Source organism: Salarias fasciatus, chromosome 11, assembly GCF_902148845.1.
Source record: "Salarias fasciatus chromosome 11, fSalaFa1.1, whole genome shotgun sequence".
Classification (NCBI taxonomy): domain Eukaryota; kingdom Metazoa; phylum Chordata; class Actinopteri; order Blenniiformes; family Blenniidae; genus Salarias; species Salarias fasciatus.
In genome coordinates this window covers 3,164,472-3,184,784 of record NC_043755.1, presented here as the reverse complement: position 1 = coordinate 3,184,784, position 20,313 = coordinate 3,164,472, and the positions used below count along the sequence as shown (strand labels likewise).

The 20,313-nt window shown below is 41.3% G+C and overlaps 2 protein-coding genes across 3 annotated transcripts; both read left to right on the top strand.

The window, feature by feature from the left end:
- Window positions 1-1,965: 1,965 nt before the first annotated feature.
- Window positions 1,966-7,836, top strand: LOC115396427 (G-protein coupled receptor 20-like). The gene is given in 8 exon segments (XM_030102304.1): window positions 1,966-2,060; window positions 5,717-5,953; window positions 6,038-6,304; window positions 6,412-6,656; window positions 6,773-6,857; window positions 7,333-7,458; window positions 7,650-7,664; window positions 7,666-7,836. Coding segments are annotated over 7 exon segments (1,098 nt in total). The 5' UTR covers window positions 1,966-2,060; window positions 5,717-5,764.
- A 2,772-nt stretch (window positions 7,837-10,608) lies between these two features.
- LOC115397392 (solute carrier family 45 member 4-like) lies at window positions 10,609-19,238 on the top strand. Of its 2 annotated transcripts, none has more exons than XM_030103671.1 (13): window positions 10,609-10,756; window positions 11,477-12,341; window positions 14,040-14,228; window positions 14,319-14,498; window positions 14,697-15,349; window positions 15,488-15,634; window positions 15,754-15,984; window positions 16,102-16,221; window positions 16,841-16,940; window positions 17,117-17,197; window positions 17,304-17,434; window positions 18,083-18,151; window positions 18,258-19,238. In XM_030103671.1, exons 2-13 carry the CDS (start codon window positions 12,089-12,091, stop codon window positions 18,558-18,560), a joined length of 2,457 nt encoding a protein of 818 aa, XP_029959531.1. In that variant the 5' UTR covers window positions 10,609-10,756; window positions 11,477-12,088; the 3' UTR covers window positions 18,561-19,238. The 2 variants fall into 2 exon arrangements, with proteins under 2 accessions (XP_029959531.1, XP_029959532.1); XM_030103672.1 differs by lacking the exon at window positions 10,609-10,756 and adding an exon at window positions 11,262-11,349.
- The last annotated feature ends 1,075 nt before the right edge of the window (window positions 19,239-20,313 follow it).

The following is a 20,313-nucleotide window of genomic DNA, read 5'->3' as shown; positions in this document are numbered from 1 at the left end:
TATATTTCTGTGAAGAAACTAACATGAATTTTTATGATTTAACAGATTCAATTAAGTTCAATTTACTTCTCTTCAGATTTATTTTCCTCAGGGTAGGATCAATAAATTCTTCACATCTAAGCGGTCAAAGTTCAGTGAAACATCATTGAAATGGTCGCTGCTCATCAATACCAAGGCCATCCAGTTTCCTCACATGCACCACTTGTATACCTGAAGACACAAACACGTCATGTGTTCGCTGATTTGTATATAAATGCACATTCAAAATAAGGTCATATCCTCTTTCTTTGCACTCTGCTCTCCCTTCTCCCTGCTCTCTTCTCGCTTCGCGGTGCAGTCCTGCCTCTTCTCTTTGCGTCCGTCCTCAGTAAAAAGTTGATCCATGGCTCTTCTCCCGACATCCGTTATTCCGGATCTTTCCGAGAAACACTGACACGCTGTGAGTGATGATGAGCCTGTCGACAGGAAACCAGGAGACACAAACCTGTCTCATTGTGCAGGATGGATGGAGAACTGGGTTAAAGAAACAGTCTGAGTCCCACATTTGAGTGAGGCGATTAATCAGTCGTTGCTTTATTTAGATCCATGTGTTTAAAATGCAAAATATCCTTCAAAAAAAGTTTAGATATTTAGCATGTCAGTGTAGTGAAGGAGATTGTCTCAATTCAACATTTCTCAATGCTGGATTGTTAGCAGTGTGTTGTAAATCTCTGATTTTCCACCTTGAAAGTTTAACCGGGAGACGTGAGCAGACCACATCTTTCCAAATCTCTCCTTCAGGAGAAACAGGAGAGAGACACAAACAAATTACCTGTAAAGCATGCGGTGCTTCATCATTTCAGTAGTCAAAAAGGAAAACATCTTTTAATGTCAAAGACTTAAAAAAAAAAAAAAGAAGCTATTCCTGCGGATGGATACATTTTTTGCCAATCAAGTCATCAGAAATGCACGTGTGAATTTCCAACATGGATTAATGTAAAGTAATCGCTTAAAAGAAAAAAAAAACTGTACTTTGTCAATGATCTTTATCATTTTTGACTTAATTTTTTTCAGGTACTTTTTTTTTTTACTGTGAATCTCAAGTTAGAGATTTCATGTTTTCTGGGGCTTTTATTTGTGTGTCTACGTGGAGAGTAGCACTAAAACTTACATGTCCAGTAGACAGTCGGTTTAAAGGTGTGATCGTATGTAAATATGACCATCGTGGTTTATTCTGGAACTCTGTAGAAACATTTTATCAACACATAAGTGAAGCGATCTCACCTCACTGCGAGCAGGTTGTGGGATGAAACACCTCCTGGGCCTGTCTGTGTGGAGTTTGCATGTTCTACCCGTTTGTGTGTGTTTCCTCGGGGTACTCTGGTTTTCTCCATGTTTATGTAATTTTCTAAAAGAAGTGACATGCAGATATTTGATAATTTGTGTGAGAAAGTACACATTGTGTGTATGTGTGTGTATACTGTACATGGGCACACGTGTGTGTGTGTGTGTGTGTGTGTGTGTCTGTGTGTGTGTCCACAGAATGTAAACACATGCTCAGACTTCCTGTCTGAGGGCCAAACTGAGGGAAGATCCAGAGTGTGAGAGAGTGAAAGAAAGGCAGAGTCAGTGAATGACGACAAAAACTAAACATTATGCTAAAAGGAAAAGAAAGAGAGGAGAGAAAGGAGACGCTGGAAGCAGTGATCTCGAAGGACGCAGGGAGATTTGGGAAATCGGAAAAACCGAAGTGCGAAGCAGCAGAGGACAAAGTGACAAGGATGTTTTTTTAATTGGAATATTTGAGGAAGGGAGTTTGATTTCCGGAGCTCATGGGCACGAGGACCTGAGAGGCGACACGATGACTGACACAATAGGGAAAATGAAATTCTGTCTGGAAATCTAAAACGTTAACGATGGAGAAGTGACTGGCAGAATTAAGGTCACTGGAAGTGGATGCGTCGCTGGACTCTGGTGAATGAATGACATTACTGAGGATTTAAGGACTACTGCATTATCATCAAACACAACACTCATGAAACCAAAGTGGCTGGATTAACACGCCTCCTGCCTCTCAACAGGTAAAAAAAATCTGATCGGAGCATGAAAGTGCAGCCGTAATGCCAAAAGTCAAAAAATAAATCAATCTCAATAAGGAAAACTGAACAATAGGGGATTTTTTTTCTGAAAGTTGTTAAAGTTTTGGGTGATATGAAGTAAAGCTTTTAAAGAAGTTATCCTATTAGGGCACAAAGGAAGACCCCTGCAAGCTTTTATTGCGAGCACAAATACAACTGTCTCTAAATTTAGAGTTATAGCAGCAACAAAATGTTGTGCTCGCCTCGAGGGGCTTCTCTGTGAAGCTATAATTTGATGCAGGACAGCATGAGATCTGTACACCACTATTCCACCCTGTCTGCCTGCCTTTCTGTATATTTCTGTCTTTCAGACAAACAGGACTCCCACGCTGCGGGAATTTATTTGGACAGTATTATTTGTGATCTGCCTCCAGGCCCTCCAATCTCCTCTCAATATCACTTTACAGTCACCGCATCAGTCTGTCTTTGATGCTGGGGAAAAAAACAAACCAAAAAAGCAACAATGGTTTAGAAATAATGGTGACGCATCTAACTGAGAGCATGTTATCTTTAGTGAAAATTATTGGCTACACATTGTTTTCACTATTCAAAGAAGAGTGATCTCAGAAAGTACATGTTTTCATGGAGTAAACTGATTTCCACCAGCTGTCCAAAAACAATTGATTATCCTTAGACTGCTGGTCGGTGTGGATGTGAGAACCCGGTGATGGAGAGGCAGCCTGCCTTCACCTATTATGAGCTGCGATTGGCTCCAGCGCCCTTTGACCCTAAACTGGACGAATCTGAAGAAACATCTGCAAAGGTCTCTTTAAAGAGATTCTCTGGACTTCAGATAAGATAAGATAAGATAAGATAAGATAAGATAAGATACAAACGTATTCATAACACCCTGAGGCTATTAAAATGATAAAGTAGCTCAGAGGTTAAACAGAGGTTTTTAATGTCTTCTGGGAAACATCTCAAGTGTCACGGTTAAACTGTGGAGATGGTTGTCATCACTTTACCCCTAAAATCTCCACAGAGGATTCCAGGAGGTTGTTCCTGATCAAATGACCCTCTCACTGGCAGGGACACTGAATTTCTACAGCATCGAGAAAAGCCTCATTTCTTTGAACTCGCTGCATGAAGACTTTTTTTCAGTTGAAGTAAAATCTGCATCAGCTGGAGATGAATAATCTGAAAGGTGACTGGATTTGAGACTTTACATGTAATTAACTTTAGAAATCACCACAGGGTTTGTATTACTGCTGTTTGAGATTGAATGAGACGCGGGCTTTTTCAGGTTTGATCACAAGAAGAAGGAAAATAGGACGTTAGACACATTGACACATCTAATGATTTCAAAGCCCTGAAAGTTCAGTGTGACCACTGTTGTTTTTGAGTCTATTGAGAATACGTTTTTATTTAAAAACATGTTAGATACTTAACTCATTTTGTGAACATATTATTTTGGGTTTTTCTTGCACTGATAGTAACCATGGTGATAATGTAATCCACTACAATACTCACATTAGAAGAAAAAAAAGGATAATTTATTTAATTCATTATTGTTGTGAGCAAAAACCCACTGAGCAACGCTGATACTCCTTATTTTCTCGATAAAACTAATTACTATCTGAAATCATAACTGCAACCTTTTTTCCCCCTCAGGTTGAAGTGAGTTACTTTTTTTGTTGTTGTTGTTGTTGTTTTTGTTTCTGCAGGTTTTATGGGGGCATTCATGATTTTAATCCTTTTTTTATTGGCAAAAATGTAGCTACCTTTTGTCTTTGTGCTGTTTCACTTCTCCTATCCCAGTGGAATAAAAGAGAAATAGTTCTTACTTTAACTGAATGTGTGCAGCAGCAGCATCCTCTGTGATTTTTACACCTAACTTCATCTTCCGTCGTTGGAGGATAATATGACGCTTGTAGTTTTGGTAATGCACAAAAATACATATAGTTACATGAGAAGTTCCCATCCTCTGCCATCCGTTGCATACCAGAGGAAGAAAGTGGCCGAACACGGTTTGAAATGGTATTTAGCAGCATAAATGATGATGAACTAGCTCCAATAAGCTGAACAATATCAGAGGATGGTTCTGTGAAACCCCTCATTTATTTCCTTCATCGGTCCTAATGTTCTGTGGACGGACTGGTCTTGTTCATGTAGATGAATCACATTATTCATGCCCACCCTTAGTTAAGCGTGTTATTCTCATTAGCTCCAGCAGACTGTGGTTTTCATCATCCAGATGATTATTTTTGCTGGGAGATTAGTTGTGAGCAGTGAGCATGCACAACACAAAGCGCCGGGCTTCTCAGATTCTTCCAGTCTGAAGATCACATGAGCAATTAACCATCATTTGTCATGCGGGGAGACGTTGGCGCTCCGGCCTCCGGCCTCTCCGCGGACCACACTCCGTGCGAGGCGGAGGAGGAGGAGACGACGTGCTGTTTAACCTCATTTGACTTTGAATTTCTTTACATTTGAAATGCCTTTAAAATCCCTGGTGGCGGCGATTCAATCAATAAGCTTTTTGAATCACCTTGATCTTCACTCTGTCTTTCAAACAGTTTTCGCCATTTGCAGCGAAGAGACATTGCTCCGTCGCCGACTGCCCTCTGCTGTCTGTAGTGATCACATGTGATGGATTCCTCTTCCTGTTTGCACGCAGCTGAAAACGCCATATGGGAAGGGCGACGCGTTACCTGCAGAGTCTCATCTTACGGACTCTGGGAACAGCAGGATTTGTTTGTGCACAGCAGGACATTATCACTAAACTGTGAAAATGAGACTGTTAAATGACAGCAGGATGAATTCCATCGTGTTGCTTTGAATAATCTACAGTTCCAGGTACACAGGTATCTCCGTCAGCTTCAGGATGTTCACCAGGGTTCGCGGAGCTTCCGTGGGATTTCTTAATCGACCAGTAAATATCTGCTAAAGGCTCCAGACACCAAACGTGGGATTATAAATATCCTGTCTATACACAAACAGATTGTATTCATTTTCCCCAATGCCACTGTGTTTATTCCAATTTCAAGAAGAATTTGCCATCTTTCTTGGGAGTAAATAAACATGCACTGTCCAGCTCTGGGAGCAGAACTGGTTTTATACAGGCACAAAACGACCATCTCCATCAAGACCCTCACTCACATGGGGCAAATTCACACAGATTGTTTTGATGCAATCAAAATTAAATAATTAAAAGACTGGAAATATGTCATTTCTGCATTTCGTATCAGGTTTAGGTCATCACAGTCTGATTCTTATTATGCAATGGAAAAATCCTCTGAGAGTATTCCTCCACAATAAATAAATATAGCTGAACAACAAATAGTTGGATTAAATAAATCTGAAGATGGTTTAATGTGGCTTTGCCAATTAGTTATGCCAAAGGCAACAATCAGTTGAGGCAGAAGAGTAAAGAAGAAAGTATGAGTGCTTGTTTATCTCTGTGTGACTGAGGCTCAGTGCAAGAGAATAAAATGGTTTTCAGAAGCTCAAAGATGCTCCACTGAAAAATATCAAAATCTCTCCTAAAATCACATTATTATTATTATATTATTATTATTATCAGAGCACACACAGAGACACACCCTTATACTGACAAGTCATTTGGCATTAACCTGTCCTCACTGGCGTCCTCCTTGCAGCTTCCGCCAGCCTCGCCATCGTGGATCGTCAGTCTCGTCACTCCAGCGATGGACTTCAACAGCACCGAATCCTGGCTCAACACCTCGTTCCTCACAACACCTGTAATAACCAGTCCCACAAACACAAGCGGCATGGAGGCCTACCTTCAAAGACTGGCTCATTTAGATGAAGGACTCTACAATGACTTCTACGGTCTCTGGATTGCACTGATGGTCACTAATTCTCTTATTTTCCTGGTGAGCAGCATTTCATGATGCACTATTTTTTTGCATATCATACCCCAAAAAAAAGCTTACTCAATGTATCTCTTGTTTTTGCAGGTGGGCATGGTGCTCAACATATTTGCTCTTTATGTTTTCTGCGTCCGCACCAAGCAAAAGACCACCTCGGTGATCTACACCATCAACCTGGCGGTGACCGACCTCCTGGTCAATCTCTCCCTGCCGACTCGCATCCTGCTCTACTACAGCGGAGGGGCGTGTCTCACCTGCTCCTACCTGCACATCTTCAGCTACTTCGTCAACATGTACTGCAGCATCCTGTTCCTAACCTGCATATGCGTCGATCGCTACCTTGCGATTGTGCAGGCGAGTTTCTGCTTGTGGTTCGAGTTCTGAAACAGCCTTTCACAGGTAGAAAGAATCTAAAGCCGCTTTGTTTTTGTCGTTTTTTTTTTTTTTTTTTTTCCCTACAGGTTGAAGCTTCCCGTCGGTGGAGGAATTCCAGTGTGGCCAAGTGTGTGTGTATTTCAGTCTGGCTGTTTGCCATTGTGGTCACCTACTCCTTTCTCTCCACCGCTTTCCAGCACACGGGCTGCTGCCTCTCAAAGCTCCTCTTTCTCACCATCACCGAGTTCTTCCTCCCCCTCGTCATCATTGTGGTTTTCACGCTGCGCATCATGTGGGCCCTGGCTGACCGCCGTCTCATGCAGCAGAGCAGGTACAGAAGAAGGATCCTGAAATCTTTCTTTCGTGTTGTAGATTCAAGGACACAAGCAGGAAACACAGTGCTGGAACAGTCATATTGTCGTTCATAAGTGACTGTATTGCCCTCAGGGAGAGGAGGCGGAGGGCGGTCCAGCTGCTGACCACAGTTCTGATCATCTTCACTGTCTGTTTCACACCCTTCCACGTCCGACAGGTGAGTGATCCCCTGATGTGATCAGCCTCTCCTGGTGCCTGAGGGCCAGGTTTTGGGGGACCAGGGGGACGACTTCGACTACATTTCAGTCATACGTCTCTCTTTCTCAAATGACCCGTTCCAAACTGCACTGAAGTGAAACTCTGGTTGAGCTTCTCATAACTCAGCTGAACACTCAAAATGTTTGGACACGTTTAGATTAGACCGGATAAGTAGATGGTAACAGTCTGAGAAAGCTTTACATTCTTAGTCCTTTTGACCCTTCCACGCAGGATTGGAGACAGGAAACACTGACACATGGACAGGGTGAGATGGGGGATCAAACCACCAACCTTAGGACGTTAGAGACCACACTCTATCCACTAACCAACCTAGAAACCCCTTCCTTTTCAAAATGAACTGTTTTTATTCAGTACAGTGGTGAAGGTTAGTGTGTACATTTGTCCTTGTCTTTTTTTTTTTCTTCTCATTGTAGGTAGTGGTGTATTTCTACCCTGACATGCCGCACCATATCATCGTTTACCACCTGACCGTCACTCTCAGCAGTCTGAACAGCTGCATGGATCCTGTAGTCTACTGCTTCGTCACTAATAATTTCCAGGTAAGACTCGAGTCCTTTCTTCATTCTCGTTTGTTTTTTTCTTCATCCCATCAACCCTGACATCCTCCTCCTCGGTCACCTATCTCTGTCTTCCTCCAGCTATAATTTGTTCATCCATCACTCGGTCATTCACTTTTTTTTTTTAACTCATCGATTTGCTAAATAATTCACTGCCCTCACACTGTCCTCAGGCCACCATGAGACACTTTTTTCCGCCGTGCAGAGCCAGAGCAGACCAGCGGTGACATTGTCAGTATGCAGCACAGCTCCAAGGCCTCGGGAGGGACGCCCAATGCCATCGCTAATAATGTGATCACGATGAGCAAGATTCCCACTGCGCCGCGAAAAAACAATCGAGGGAAGAACCACACTATGTGAAGAGGGCTGCATGGAAACAGAAAATATGGACTTTGCAATATGAGCAACAGCATCCCTGTGTGAAAGAATGATGCCATTCTTTTTTAATCGAATCATTACATTAAAAACGCAAGTTTCCAAAACTTAAAGGATGTTACCAGCTGAATAAAGTGCAAGATTGACAGAAGACACACTCATTCTGCAGCAAAGTTTTATCTTCCTGCCAAGAAACATTTACATTAAAACCAACCTGTGAACTTTCATCTGTGAGAGTGTTTTTCAACATGGATTTACGGTACTTCATATCCATATCCACGGGAATGTAGCGACAGCTTTACACGTGCTGCTTATGCATATTTAAGCCAATTTATTTCTTTTATATATCCTGTATAAAGAACATAAATAAATGTTGGCGCCGACTGTTGAAGTAGCGAGGACGGCTGTAACTCCTGTCATTTACAAGCAATCAGGATTCATGATAAAAGCCCCGACAGTAACAAAGACAATTATTTTTATTGGTTCATGCATCAGACCTCGATCAACTACTACAGTAAAGCTTGATTAAGTGGAAACAGCAGTGAATTAATACTAAAAACCTGCAGTTGTCCCTGACATGAAGGCACAATGATCTGCTCCTGCAATGCAATGCACAAAGTTTTGGAAGAATAACTAATTTTGTACACCAGAGGGCAACATTGCACTTTATTCCAAATACACTGCCTGACAGAAGGGAAAGGTGACCCCCTTCTCACTGCCTGTCTGCAGTCACTGCATTTATTCTAACAATTAAACACATTTGAATCAACATCCTATGACATTACCTGGCTTAATGTGAAAAGGAAAAAGCAAGTTTTACACGTACACACGTATTTTCTTTTTTTTTTTTTCTGCAATATACATAATACACTATACTTGCACAAAGTTAAGAGATATTTGTGTTTGGGGAGAAATTTAAGGATTTGTACAAAAGAATGACAACGTCAATATAATGCATTGCACATTAAAGAACTTGATATAATTTTGTAAAGTCAGAATCCTTTTGCTTGCAAAAATGTCACACTAAAGCAATTAAGAAATAAAGGACACACAAAGTATGTGAAGTGTCGGAAGAAAACAATTGCTATGAGTTAATGAGATCCTGCTAAAATGAGTGAAAGGTGACACTGTAAATATTCAAATCCTACCTGTATATTTGAGCGATGAAGCTTTAGTAGGAACAAATAATAAATTATGTTTCATGAGGGAAATGGCTCTTTCTGAAATGCAGTCACTCGAACACATGGTCTAAGTACATTTACATACATTTGAGCCATTAATCTTATTTCAAAAACCAAATACTCGTAATGAGCATTTTATTAATAATTTTTTTTCTTCAGAATTTTAATTTATATTTATTTAAATATAGTGCTTCTATTTGTTGCATTTATTTGTGCAACAGGTCACCACGCAGGGCAAATCACATCACATCTGAGTCACAAATTAACACCAAATACATGTTTTTGGAGCGTGGGAGGACAGCCCTGCATGCAGAGGAGAACACACACTCCACAAAGAGAGGCCAAGCCCAAGCTAAGGTTATGATGGCGGTGGTAAGAATGAGATCACGACATCACCGAAAGGTAGAAATGAATTATTCTTTAAAGAAATAATAATAATATTGAATGTAAGTAAAAAAAAAGTAAATGCAGAATGGTTTCTCTCCAAATCATCAACAATGAAGGCGTGGCAATTAATTTAGGATAACAATTTAACAAGCTTTCTTTACTCCATTGCCCAACAGGGAAGAACTTAAATGTACAATACTGGGCTTAGGTGGTCCAAAAACATACAGCATGGATCCCTGAGCAAGACCCTTGACCCCCACCAGTTCTGCAGAGCTGCATACTGTGGCAGCCCATTGATGGGTGAATTCAGTAAAGTTTTTTCCCCAAGGGGATTAATAAAGTATGATTCCTCTTCTTCTTCAAATCAAGCGAATAAATAAATGAATAAATATTGCTGAATTAAAAATAAAGCTGAAATATTGGCCTGCAAAAATGTGTGACAACACATTGTGCTTTATCCTGTGCAGGGTTGTCGGGCACTGAAGCTAATTCCAGCCAACTATAGGTGAAGACAGGATACAATCTGGACAGGTCACCAGCCCATCACAGGGCAAACAGAGAAACATGTGCACATCCACACACCTTGACCCTAGCGATGGAAGGTCCCAGTCACATTTCACCACTCTGTATGACAATGTTTCACTAAGATATGGGTAACTAATTACTAGTTAATTACTGACTGAATTGACAAATAAGTCACTAAGGAGCAGAGTTGTTTGAAAAGTCAGTAAATAGAAATGCAATATATGGCAAGGTAATTGTTGAAAGTTGTATAGATCAGCCTGAAGAAATGTATTCTCGATGGCAAATCCTGACAATTCAAAAAATGTTGCAAACCACCTTCTTTGGGGAGTTCCTGTTTATCACTGGAAGCACGTGCCTGCACATCTGGCTCTTGTTTCTCATGTCCTCCTCCCTTCACCACGTGTTTAGCAGTTCTAGCCAGGAATCCCTTCTGCTTCGCATGGTTTCAGTTAATTAAGAAAGTTAACAGAATATCTGCAATCATTTGTTGAATTAACTTAATTAAAATCCCGCTACAACAGCTCACAGAACGCCTGGGCACGTGCCAGCCAGTGAAAGAACTCTTCAGAATGCATGTTGTGAGATTCACGTTGTGAGGGGAGGGACAGCGTGGTGACGTCAATGCGTCATGCTGCGTCCACGCCCCGTCCAGATACCCTGTAAATCAATGAAGTTGATGGGTACAGTAATCCACACGGGCACTCAGTTTAATATGGTACAAAGGGAAAACTGTTCGTAATAAGTGGAATTTTTTTTCCTTACATCTCAGAAGTTACAGAGGGGGGAAACCGCGTGGAGGAGTTAAAACTCAGGTATGTCACATATGTTCTTCTTTCTTTCTTCTCCTGGCTCTTTTACGTTCGCTTCCACTTTTACGAGTTTTATGAGCCAGACGTGACGAGACGTCACTTGTTTAACAAGAATGACCCCAAAAAGTTACACATTTATCTTATCTATCCAGACTTAAAACATACTTTCAGCGTATTTTTCTAAGTGAAATGTCCTGTGAAGCTGCTGCGGGTCTGTCGGAAGCTCAGGTATGTTGATTTCTGAAGGTTTTCCTCAAACGTGTCCAGACTGGTACACCAAACCCCCCGAACTCCCAGATGTTGTTCATACTTGTGAAAAACACGTGTGTAGATCAACCAAGGAGAGGCTTGAGTACACTACAATACTGTATCTTGCTGAAACAAGTTACTTTCACTCAGAGACCAGCAAGATTTGAACATTGACTTCACCTTTATTTCTGGGAAATCTCATTTGTTTATTTAAGAAATTATATCGAATTTTATTATTTGTTTAATGTACAGTTGCAGACATAGGAGAGCAGATAAGATGTGACCACCCTGATGTAACTCCAGTGTAGCAAGGATGTGTTTAACTGCACTTGTTCACCCTTCTAAAGGTCTGTGGCTCAAATGTGACTTCTTTAAGTGTTTCTTTTTTTCAATATTGTTTTCTGTCTAAATCCTAAGAGTCAAGTTCATGATCAAAAAGAGACGGCTCTCTAACTAGTGTCCATTTATTTTCAGGCACCTATCTGATGGGGACATATCTTCATCCAGGAATTTCTATATCTTTTGACCAAATTGGGCTTCAGGTGCACTTTAGTGCAGATGCAAGGACTTATGCAGAGACAAACTTTAGTCCTACGTAAACCAGATGCATCCAGCAAAGAGTCACAATCCTCTTGCAGTGATAACCACGGTTTATTCCAAACACTGACCCCCGTCTCATACATATCATTTCCACATTTTACCATTCTGCACCTTCTCTGCATTCATCTGAATGAAGCTTAGCACAGACTTTCAGCTTTTGCTGAACACTGAACTTGTGTGAGAGTTGCTGTGCGGAGCATCGCTGCACTCCGGTAGAACCTATTAGCTCAGCTAAGTGCTTGTGTCCACATGATTAAAAATACCTACCTCATAAATGTTTTGGACATGCTTATCTCTTAAGGATGACTCTTTGCTCTGTGTCAGTCATCAACTATTCTCACTGATTAGTCTCTCTGGATTTTGAGCTTCTCACATACACACATCAAACAAGAGACGAGGATCACTGACTCTACTTTTTCTGACAGTACTTCACAACATGGTGAGGTTTTGCTGGCATATATAGACAACAGCCACAAAGTCGCCCTAATGTCAGACCAGCATAAAACTGGAGGGGAAGAAGAAGAAAAGGAGACTTCTGGCCTTACAGGGAAGACCAAATCTGAGGAAGAAAATGAGATCAATGAGACGAATGAGATTGAGAAGAAGGTGGAGGAGGAGGATGGCAGAGCGATGCAGATCCCCCTGCACCGCTGGTTGATGCACGGGGCATTGATGTTTGGACGTGAGTTTTGCTATGCCATGGAAACAGCACTAGTGACACCTGTGCTGCTGCAAATAGGTAAGAAGCTTTAATATGCAGAGAGACGAACACACTACTTCTCGCTCTGTAAAAAAAATGTTCTCAGCATGTCACCTTGTAATCTTGTCAAATAGTTTTTGAACTGTGTCGCCTCTGCAGCACAGACTTCAGCAGAACCTGTGCTACAGCGACACATTACTGTAATAATGTGTTATGCTGCTGACACAGTTTGGTCTAAATTGACATTGCACACAGCTCCCCCACATGCTGCTGTTTACATCAATTTTAATCTGGTGAGTTTCATAGGATAGCTTGAGTGCCAGTGCCGCCCTCAGTAGTGTCAAGAATCTTGAAGACTCCTATCAACACTTTGCAGAGTCATTCTTTTTCCATATCTGATTATATGATTTTGTGGTTAGTTTTTTAATAAACCTCACACCTGTTGTCCCTAAAAAAAGATACAAAAGCAGTCTGGATCTTCTTCTTTTTTTTTTTTTTTTGTGATTATCAGGCTAAATCTAATGGTATTTCTATGCACCTCTGCCATGTAAACCCTACTCCTGGCTTACAGTGCCTGTACAGAAAAATGTCTGGTTTGTCACCATAGCAGAAGAGGAACAAAGGAGTTTTTCCTGGCTAGGTATGACAAGAATGTTTGACCCAGCACATTTTGCTCTCATTGTTTTCATAAGAGTTAACATAATTTAAAAAAAGGGATTTTCTTGTCAAGTTTGCATATATCTGAAGCTCTTTGCTGGTGATGAGCCTATATGTTCAGTGTACATTACCTGGCATCCAGCTCTGCTTGGTGTAAAGAAAGGTGCTATGATATTCAGGGTTATTATTGCTTACTATGCATCTAAATACAGTAGTATGTACAGAACACACATCTAAGTACAGAACACACAGTGTGTATTTTTTAGTGTGCTGAAGTCTGCCTTTTCTTATTTCATGTGGTCTATAAATGAGGACTCATGGTTAAAAAAATGAACAAGTTGTGCATTAATTGAAAGCAAAATGAAGGCCAGGCAGTTTTTTTTTTTTTTTTTCTGGTCTGTTTGACTTTTTGACTTAAGGCATCAGGAAAGTAGAATCAGAGCAAAGCGATGCTTGCACCACTATATGTTGTTTCTGTTATTAGTATTTATCAGTTGTACTCAAGCCATCAACACAGTAAAGAAACACCACCATGACATGTGCTGAAGGGGAGTGTGTCCTGGTTTGAGCACACACTGGAGCAGTCCTGTCATGTTCCAGGAGCCACAAGAGGTGGTTTCACAACTCTCCTGCCCGGATGGCGCATATTTCTGCCTGTGTTATTATTAGTGGCCTCCATTTTTACAAGTTCTTCAGTCATACACTACCAATTGTATCTTACATAAAATGGGTTACACTAAAGGTCAGTACTATATCAGATAATAATGCACTCTGGTCATTTCTGTAAAATAGGCAAACTATGCATCAGCTTTCATACCCTCTGCTTGGATGAAAAGCATTTTTTGGACAATTTAACTCAGACGTTTGCTTTTGATTAGGCTGCTGTAGACCACAAGCAATTGCCAGCTTTAGTTAATAACAAATGGACAACTTGTCTCATAATGTTCTGCTGTAACATAATTAATTTTTTGCTGAGCATGAAGATGATATTTTAATCTTTTAAAAGACTGTTTTTAAAAACAACCAAAACACTTCAGTTGATCCTAATCTAATGTAATATCTATTGTATGTGTTTTCCAGGTCTTCCTGAGAAGTATTATAGTTTGACCTGGTTCCTCAGCCCTGTGTTTGGTCTAATCTTCACGCCGCTGCTGGGCTCAGCCAGCGACCGCTGCACTCTGAGCTGGGGCCGCAGAAGGCCGTTCATTCTGGCTCTCTGTGTCGGTGCTCTGATCGGAGTGGCGCTGTTTCTGAATGGATCACTCATTGGTGGGTCCAAGCCGTTCAACTTGTCCAATTATATAACTAAAGTTTAAGCCAACATGCGAATATTTTGTGGGATTTTTTTTTTTTTTCCAGGGCTTTCTGTCGGGGACAGTGTCAACAATCAGCCAATCGGCATCATTCTTACCATAGTGGGCGTGGTAATACTGGACTTCTGTGCCGACGCGGCTGAGGGACCAGTCAGAGCCTACCTTCTTGATGTCGCTGACACAGAAGAGCAAGACATCGCCCTGAATATTCATGCGATTTCAGCCAGTGAGACATGCATGATTTGTTCACTGATCTAACAGCGTCCATGTCAAAGTTTCAGATATTTTCCACATTTTCATAACCTTAAGATTTTATCAGCGCTATTAAGGTTTTTATTATCAGACGTAGGTTTCGTAATTGGTAAAGCTGAGGACGTATGTTGATGGATCTCTAAAATGTTAACCTATACCTCTGTGTTTCTAGGTGTCGGTGGAGCGGTGGGATACATGCTGGGGGGTCTGGATTGGACGGGCACAGCTCTGGGGATTGCCTTCAAAGCACAGGAACAGGTCCTGTTCCTGTTTACAAGCATCGTCTTCATCATTTCCGTCATACTGCACATGTTCAGCATTCCCGAGGAACGTCTGACTCCAGCTGAACTCCTAAACGACACGAGGCACGGAGGTTTTAGCAGCAAGGCGTTCACTAACCCCGAATCCCATGGGAGCACAGAAGACGGTGCGGCACAAGGCCCTTCAGGAGAGCAGGAGATGTCCGCTCTCCACAAGCAACACCTTGATCTCCTTTCTGTGGAACGAGTGCGCAGTAAAAGCGACTCCGTCTTGGCCATGTCAGACGCTTCGGTTAACTTTCACAGAGTCCTCCTTCCAGACCTTCAGACTCCCTCCCCAGAGAGCTTTTTTCTGCCGGTCACAGATCAGGTGCTAGAAGACGTCTTCACGCCATCAGTGAACAGCTTCGGTTCCTCGCCCTCGATTGAAGAGTCTTCCAGCGCTGATCAGAACGTGGCCATAAAACTGCTGTCTCCTGTTTCATCTAATCCTGCTCCTGCAACAAATGGCTTCCATTCCTTGCTTCAGAATAAACGTGGCTCAGAGGACCAACAGCTGAGAAAAGTAAAAGCACCTCCACTAGTTAGCAGTGATCAGTAAACTATTGATTATGATCACTTCCCATACATGGAGACTTTCAAAGGCTGGTGTGTTTCTTGTTTGGAGTTTCATTGATGAAGTTTGTTTTTTCTGTCCCACCAGATCATAGCTGACAAGGCTCTCAGTTCTGGCTTGTCCTCACCTGCCTCTCCTAATCCAGGCAGAAGCCATGGCTTGACGAAAACCAGGGACCGTGCTTGTAGTAGTCTTGGAGTATCACGGCCTCGAGCACAGAGCTTCTACAGACAAGTACAATTCAGTGATTTATTTAAAGATCTTTTTTTTTTATCATAGCTGAAAACATTTTATAGAATCCACATGCTGGTGCAGTTGTTAATGAGAATGTCTTTGCTCTTTCTTCTCTCCAGCCGTCCTTTACCTTTTCATACTATGGCCGGGTGGGGTCACAGCGAAGTCGAGCAGTGCACCCTCAGCGGATCGCTGTCTCCCGGAGTCTGAATGACCTGAGTAAGGTTCACCATACTGATGGGAAAGAGCTGCGGCCATCAGCCGGCAGCGTGCCACCGGATCGGTCCTGCAGTGAAGGAGAGGCAGACAAGGGGACAACTGTGCGACTGCTTTGGCTGTCTTTGTTTAAGGTGAAGAAGACTGGAAACTGGAGTTTGGTTACTTTTCGATGCTATGAAAGCAGTGTAATTCCTTCTTTACATTCACACGTTACTTTTGACTGACTTTTTCTGCGTTCTCCACTCTAGATGCCGAAACAGCTGTGGAGATTATGTGTGTGCCATCTCCTCACATGGTTCGCGTACATGGCTGAATCTGTGTTCTACACAGATTTTATGGGACAAGTCATTTATAATGGAAATCCACTGGTATCTATATACACACACAGACACACACACACACACACACACACACACACACACACACACACACACACACACTGTCTTGCCCCTTAATAGGTTACAATCGAGAACATGGAAGCATAACTGTAGCATGATTATGCCGTAAAGATGGGTGGAACTATTTCCCACATGCAGACTGATGCTCTAAAAGCATTCAGTCCAAAAACAGAAGTTTCTAAAAAAGTGCAACAAAGACCAGAAAACTACATGTGATGACAGGCAGCATCATTCATGAACAACGGAGGGAGATCGTAACAGCGTGCATTGTAGATTGCTTGGCAGAGGGGCGAGGCAGATCGTCATGCGGGAGGAGCGCAGGAACGCAAACACACCAAGTAATAGAATGAATGAAACAATCGGACAGCGAGCCAAAGGAAAAGGGCAGAAACCAGGGGAAGGAAAGGCCACAGTAACACGCCAAGACACCAACGCTGTAAATGAAACACAATGTGGGTACTAGATGCCAGGAGTAGCTTTGACATATACAATGTAAGTTATGGTTATCACCTCTTAACAAAATGACCAAGTCTGTTTTAAAGCTGAGAAATGTTGAAATGTCAATGAAGGAAATATTCGTTGTTTTTAGGCAGCAGCTAATTCTACGGAACTACAAAATTATCAAAGAGGAGTGCAGATGGGCTGCTGGGGACTGGTGCTGTGTGCTGCTACTTCTGCTGTCAGCTCTGGTGAAACACATGCACACTTTACATCATTCCATTTTGAAATTAGGATCCAGATTATTCTGTTGTTAAATATAAATTCATGCTTGATGCAATGATTCATGCTGTTTTTAATCTCTAAAAGTAACATTTTAATAATAAATGGTAATAAGGAAACCAATAAGTCCTTTCCTTCCACACAGCTGTCCTGCAGAAGTATCTCGATAACTTCGATCTGAACATCAAGGTGGTCTACGTTGTTGGCACTCTGGCATTCTCAGTAGGCGAGTCGACACTTCCTATTGTGAACCACATGTTGCATCGGCAGGTGTGAAGGGTGATGAAAAAAATCTTGCACGACTTCCAAAATTTTTCTTTTCTCTTTCCCAGGAGCTGCAATCATGGCAATCTTCCCAAATGTTTACGTTACCATGGTGCTGATCGGCACCATGGGCATCATGTCCATGAGCATGTCCTACTGTCCCTATGCGTTACTCGGCCAATATCATGAAATCAAACAGGTAAAATGGCTCTCATGTCCACAGTCCATATCTTTAACTGAAGCAGAAACCATACGAGCACACTCACACAGAACAAGCAACCTGGATTCTGTGTGAGTGTGTGTGCTCGCAGATGTTAAGGCAGGTGATACTGTCATTGACATTAACATATATACATTGACACGTTAGAAAAAAATGTTTGCTGTTGTAACTCAAGTTCTAAATATTGGTGAATTTTACTGATAAGCCTTAAAATAATTTGTAATTTACATCAAGCATCAATTGTTAAATTGTGGTACATGAGCTCCTTCTAGTGGTTTGTGGAGGAAAGGTTTTATTTTAACACATTTACATTGAAATATTTAACGTTATCAGAACAGCACAAAATGTTGCGTTAAAACATTTAAACCACCATGTTGATGTGTGCATGAATATTTGTATTTACCTTTAAAATACTGCTGCTTTGCACATGAGTGGGGCTCTGAAGGGGAAAAAAATAACCTGATATATAGAAAATATGTGTCCTTTGTAAACGGTCCATAGGGAATATGGTAAGCCTCTGCTTAACATTTTCTCAGGTGGTGCAAAAAAAAATAACATCAAGTATTGAGACACAGCATGAAAACTGTCTCAACAAGTTACAAACGTTCTTTATTTTCTTTCCCTCAGTACATTGACCACAGTCCGGCAAACACAAAGAGAGGCTTCGGTATTGACTGTGCCATCTTAACCTGTCAGGTGAGCTTTGATTGTTATTTCACTTTGTGGCCTACAGTGACTGTCTCTTTTCAGTCGCCATTGTAACATTTCTGTGGTCACGCTGCTGTTCTCCTTTTCACCGAAGGTCTATATCAGCCAGATTTTGGTGGCGGTGGCTCTGGGGTCGATAGTGGAGGCGATCGGCAGTGTGCGCGTGGTCCCGGTGGTTGCTTCTGCGGGATCCTTCGCCGGCTTCCTGACAGCCTGCTTCCTCGTCATTTATCCTGATATTGATCCCAGCAGCTCAGCGGAGAGGCTGCACTTGCCTGAATTGCCTGATTTAGAGGAGCATGCAGGAAGAACTACAGACCAGAAACGGCCTCCGCTGGATCACACAGAAAGAAAGGTTTTGGAGAAGGCCGACAATCAGTCACTGAGTGAACATTAATCCATGAAGAAATTCTCCAGCTTGTCTCTTTCGATACAGCTTCGAGGAGAATAACACACATTTTGTTCCTGGGTAGAAAGAACATTTTCCTCCTTTCTAGACCTGCAAATCAATGATAAGGTTATTATGATGTTCAAACTTTGATTTTGTATCTTTGGTGATTAATTATTTGATTTTTATATTTTAAAGAAAGTGAAAAAGCTTTTGGTATACTAATTAGATGAATAAAGAAAAGAAATGACTGAAATGTGATTGCATGTTTGCCCTATTTCACATGGAATACTGTGGAAAATGGGAAAGCCAGAGGATTCATGGCCTGTTAGTTTTTGCACAAGCAATCAGGAGAAAAATACTTTCACCTCATAAATGGAGAAAAGTTCAAAAGTTGTTCTCCTGTGTAATAAGTGCTGCTAATTTAGAGATTTGTCAGAAGGTGTTTTTCCAAGGGAGCCACAATTCAATGAAAATATAGCAGGAATTTGATATTTCAATTTCAACAGTAAAAAAGTGTGCATGCACTGTGTCAACAATGTTTCACATCATTAAAAGGTTATGAATATAATTTTTCCAAGCTGGGCAATAAACATTTTCATTCATAAATGCCACAATAATCAATTGAGCTTCTTTGTTGTTATTTTGGGGAAATTGATTTTAATTTACGCTGAGCTAAATGTCACCACACACGCTTTGCCTTCTTCCTTTAATTGTGGTCCAGTGATGTTAAACATAAAGTCTGGATCTGTATCAGAGGTACAGTCGGTTATGGGGTCACAGGACACTGGAGCCAATCCCAGCTAACCTGGATGTTTCACCGCCAGTCCATCACAGGACAAAACCATCTGGCAACAAGGAGATAAACAGGGGAGCTTAAATACACACAGGAGGAGGCGGGACGCACCAGGATAGGTTAATTGAATGATTGGAGGAAGCAGGTGAGGGAGACACAGAGGATCAGGGAGGAACAGCAGGCTCAGGGTGAACCCTGACAATTTAATATCTATCCCAGAGGACACATGCAGCACCTGTTCATCTGGAGAGGGTCAGACTGGTGAAAGAGTGCCATTATAATATTTAAATTCAAATATTAAGGTTTTTCATTGTTGTAGCGAAGAGTATACATGATGATGTCTATATTTTTGTAAATTCAAACAATTAGTAAAAAAAACAATAGTACTGCAGTTTCAACAGAAAATCAAATTTAATAGTGCTTTCTGGTGCAAAGTAAAAAGGTTAAAAAACTCACCCCTGTTGCATTTAGCATGTTTTTAGAAACTTACCATGATAACATGGCTTTTGAAGCTTTCATGGCCGCACCAGTGTCATCTGTCCTCTGTCAGCTACTCTTGGAAGAACTGTTAAAAAAAATAAAAGAAAAAAAGAAAAAAGAATCAGTGGTTTCTTTGCAAACCCCCACTGATTGGTGAGCAGAACTGAAGATTCTCATGAGTCACATTTGGCCCATGGGCCTTATGTTTGACACCCTTTAAAACGGCAATACTTATGTTTAAGGCACAAAAAAACACATTACCTGGTAATACACAAGTTTTGTTTTCAAATAGGCAAGGAGAGTATAATCTGAGAGGGGATTCAAACTTCAAAAAGCAGTTTCACCGTACGGCAAAAAAGAGCTTTAGTCTTTCAATTTGTGGTGTGGATTTATGGAATAAACTAACTGAGGATCTAAAGAAAAGCACCAATTTGAGTGTGTTTAAAAGAAAATATAAAGATCTTGTGTTCAGCAACTCTAGAAATG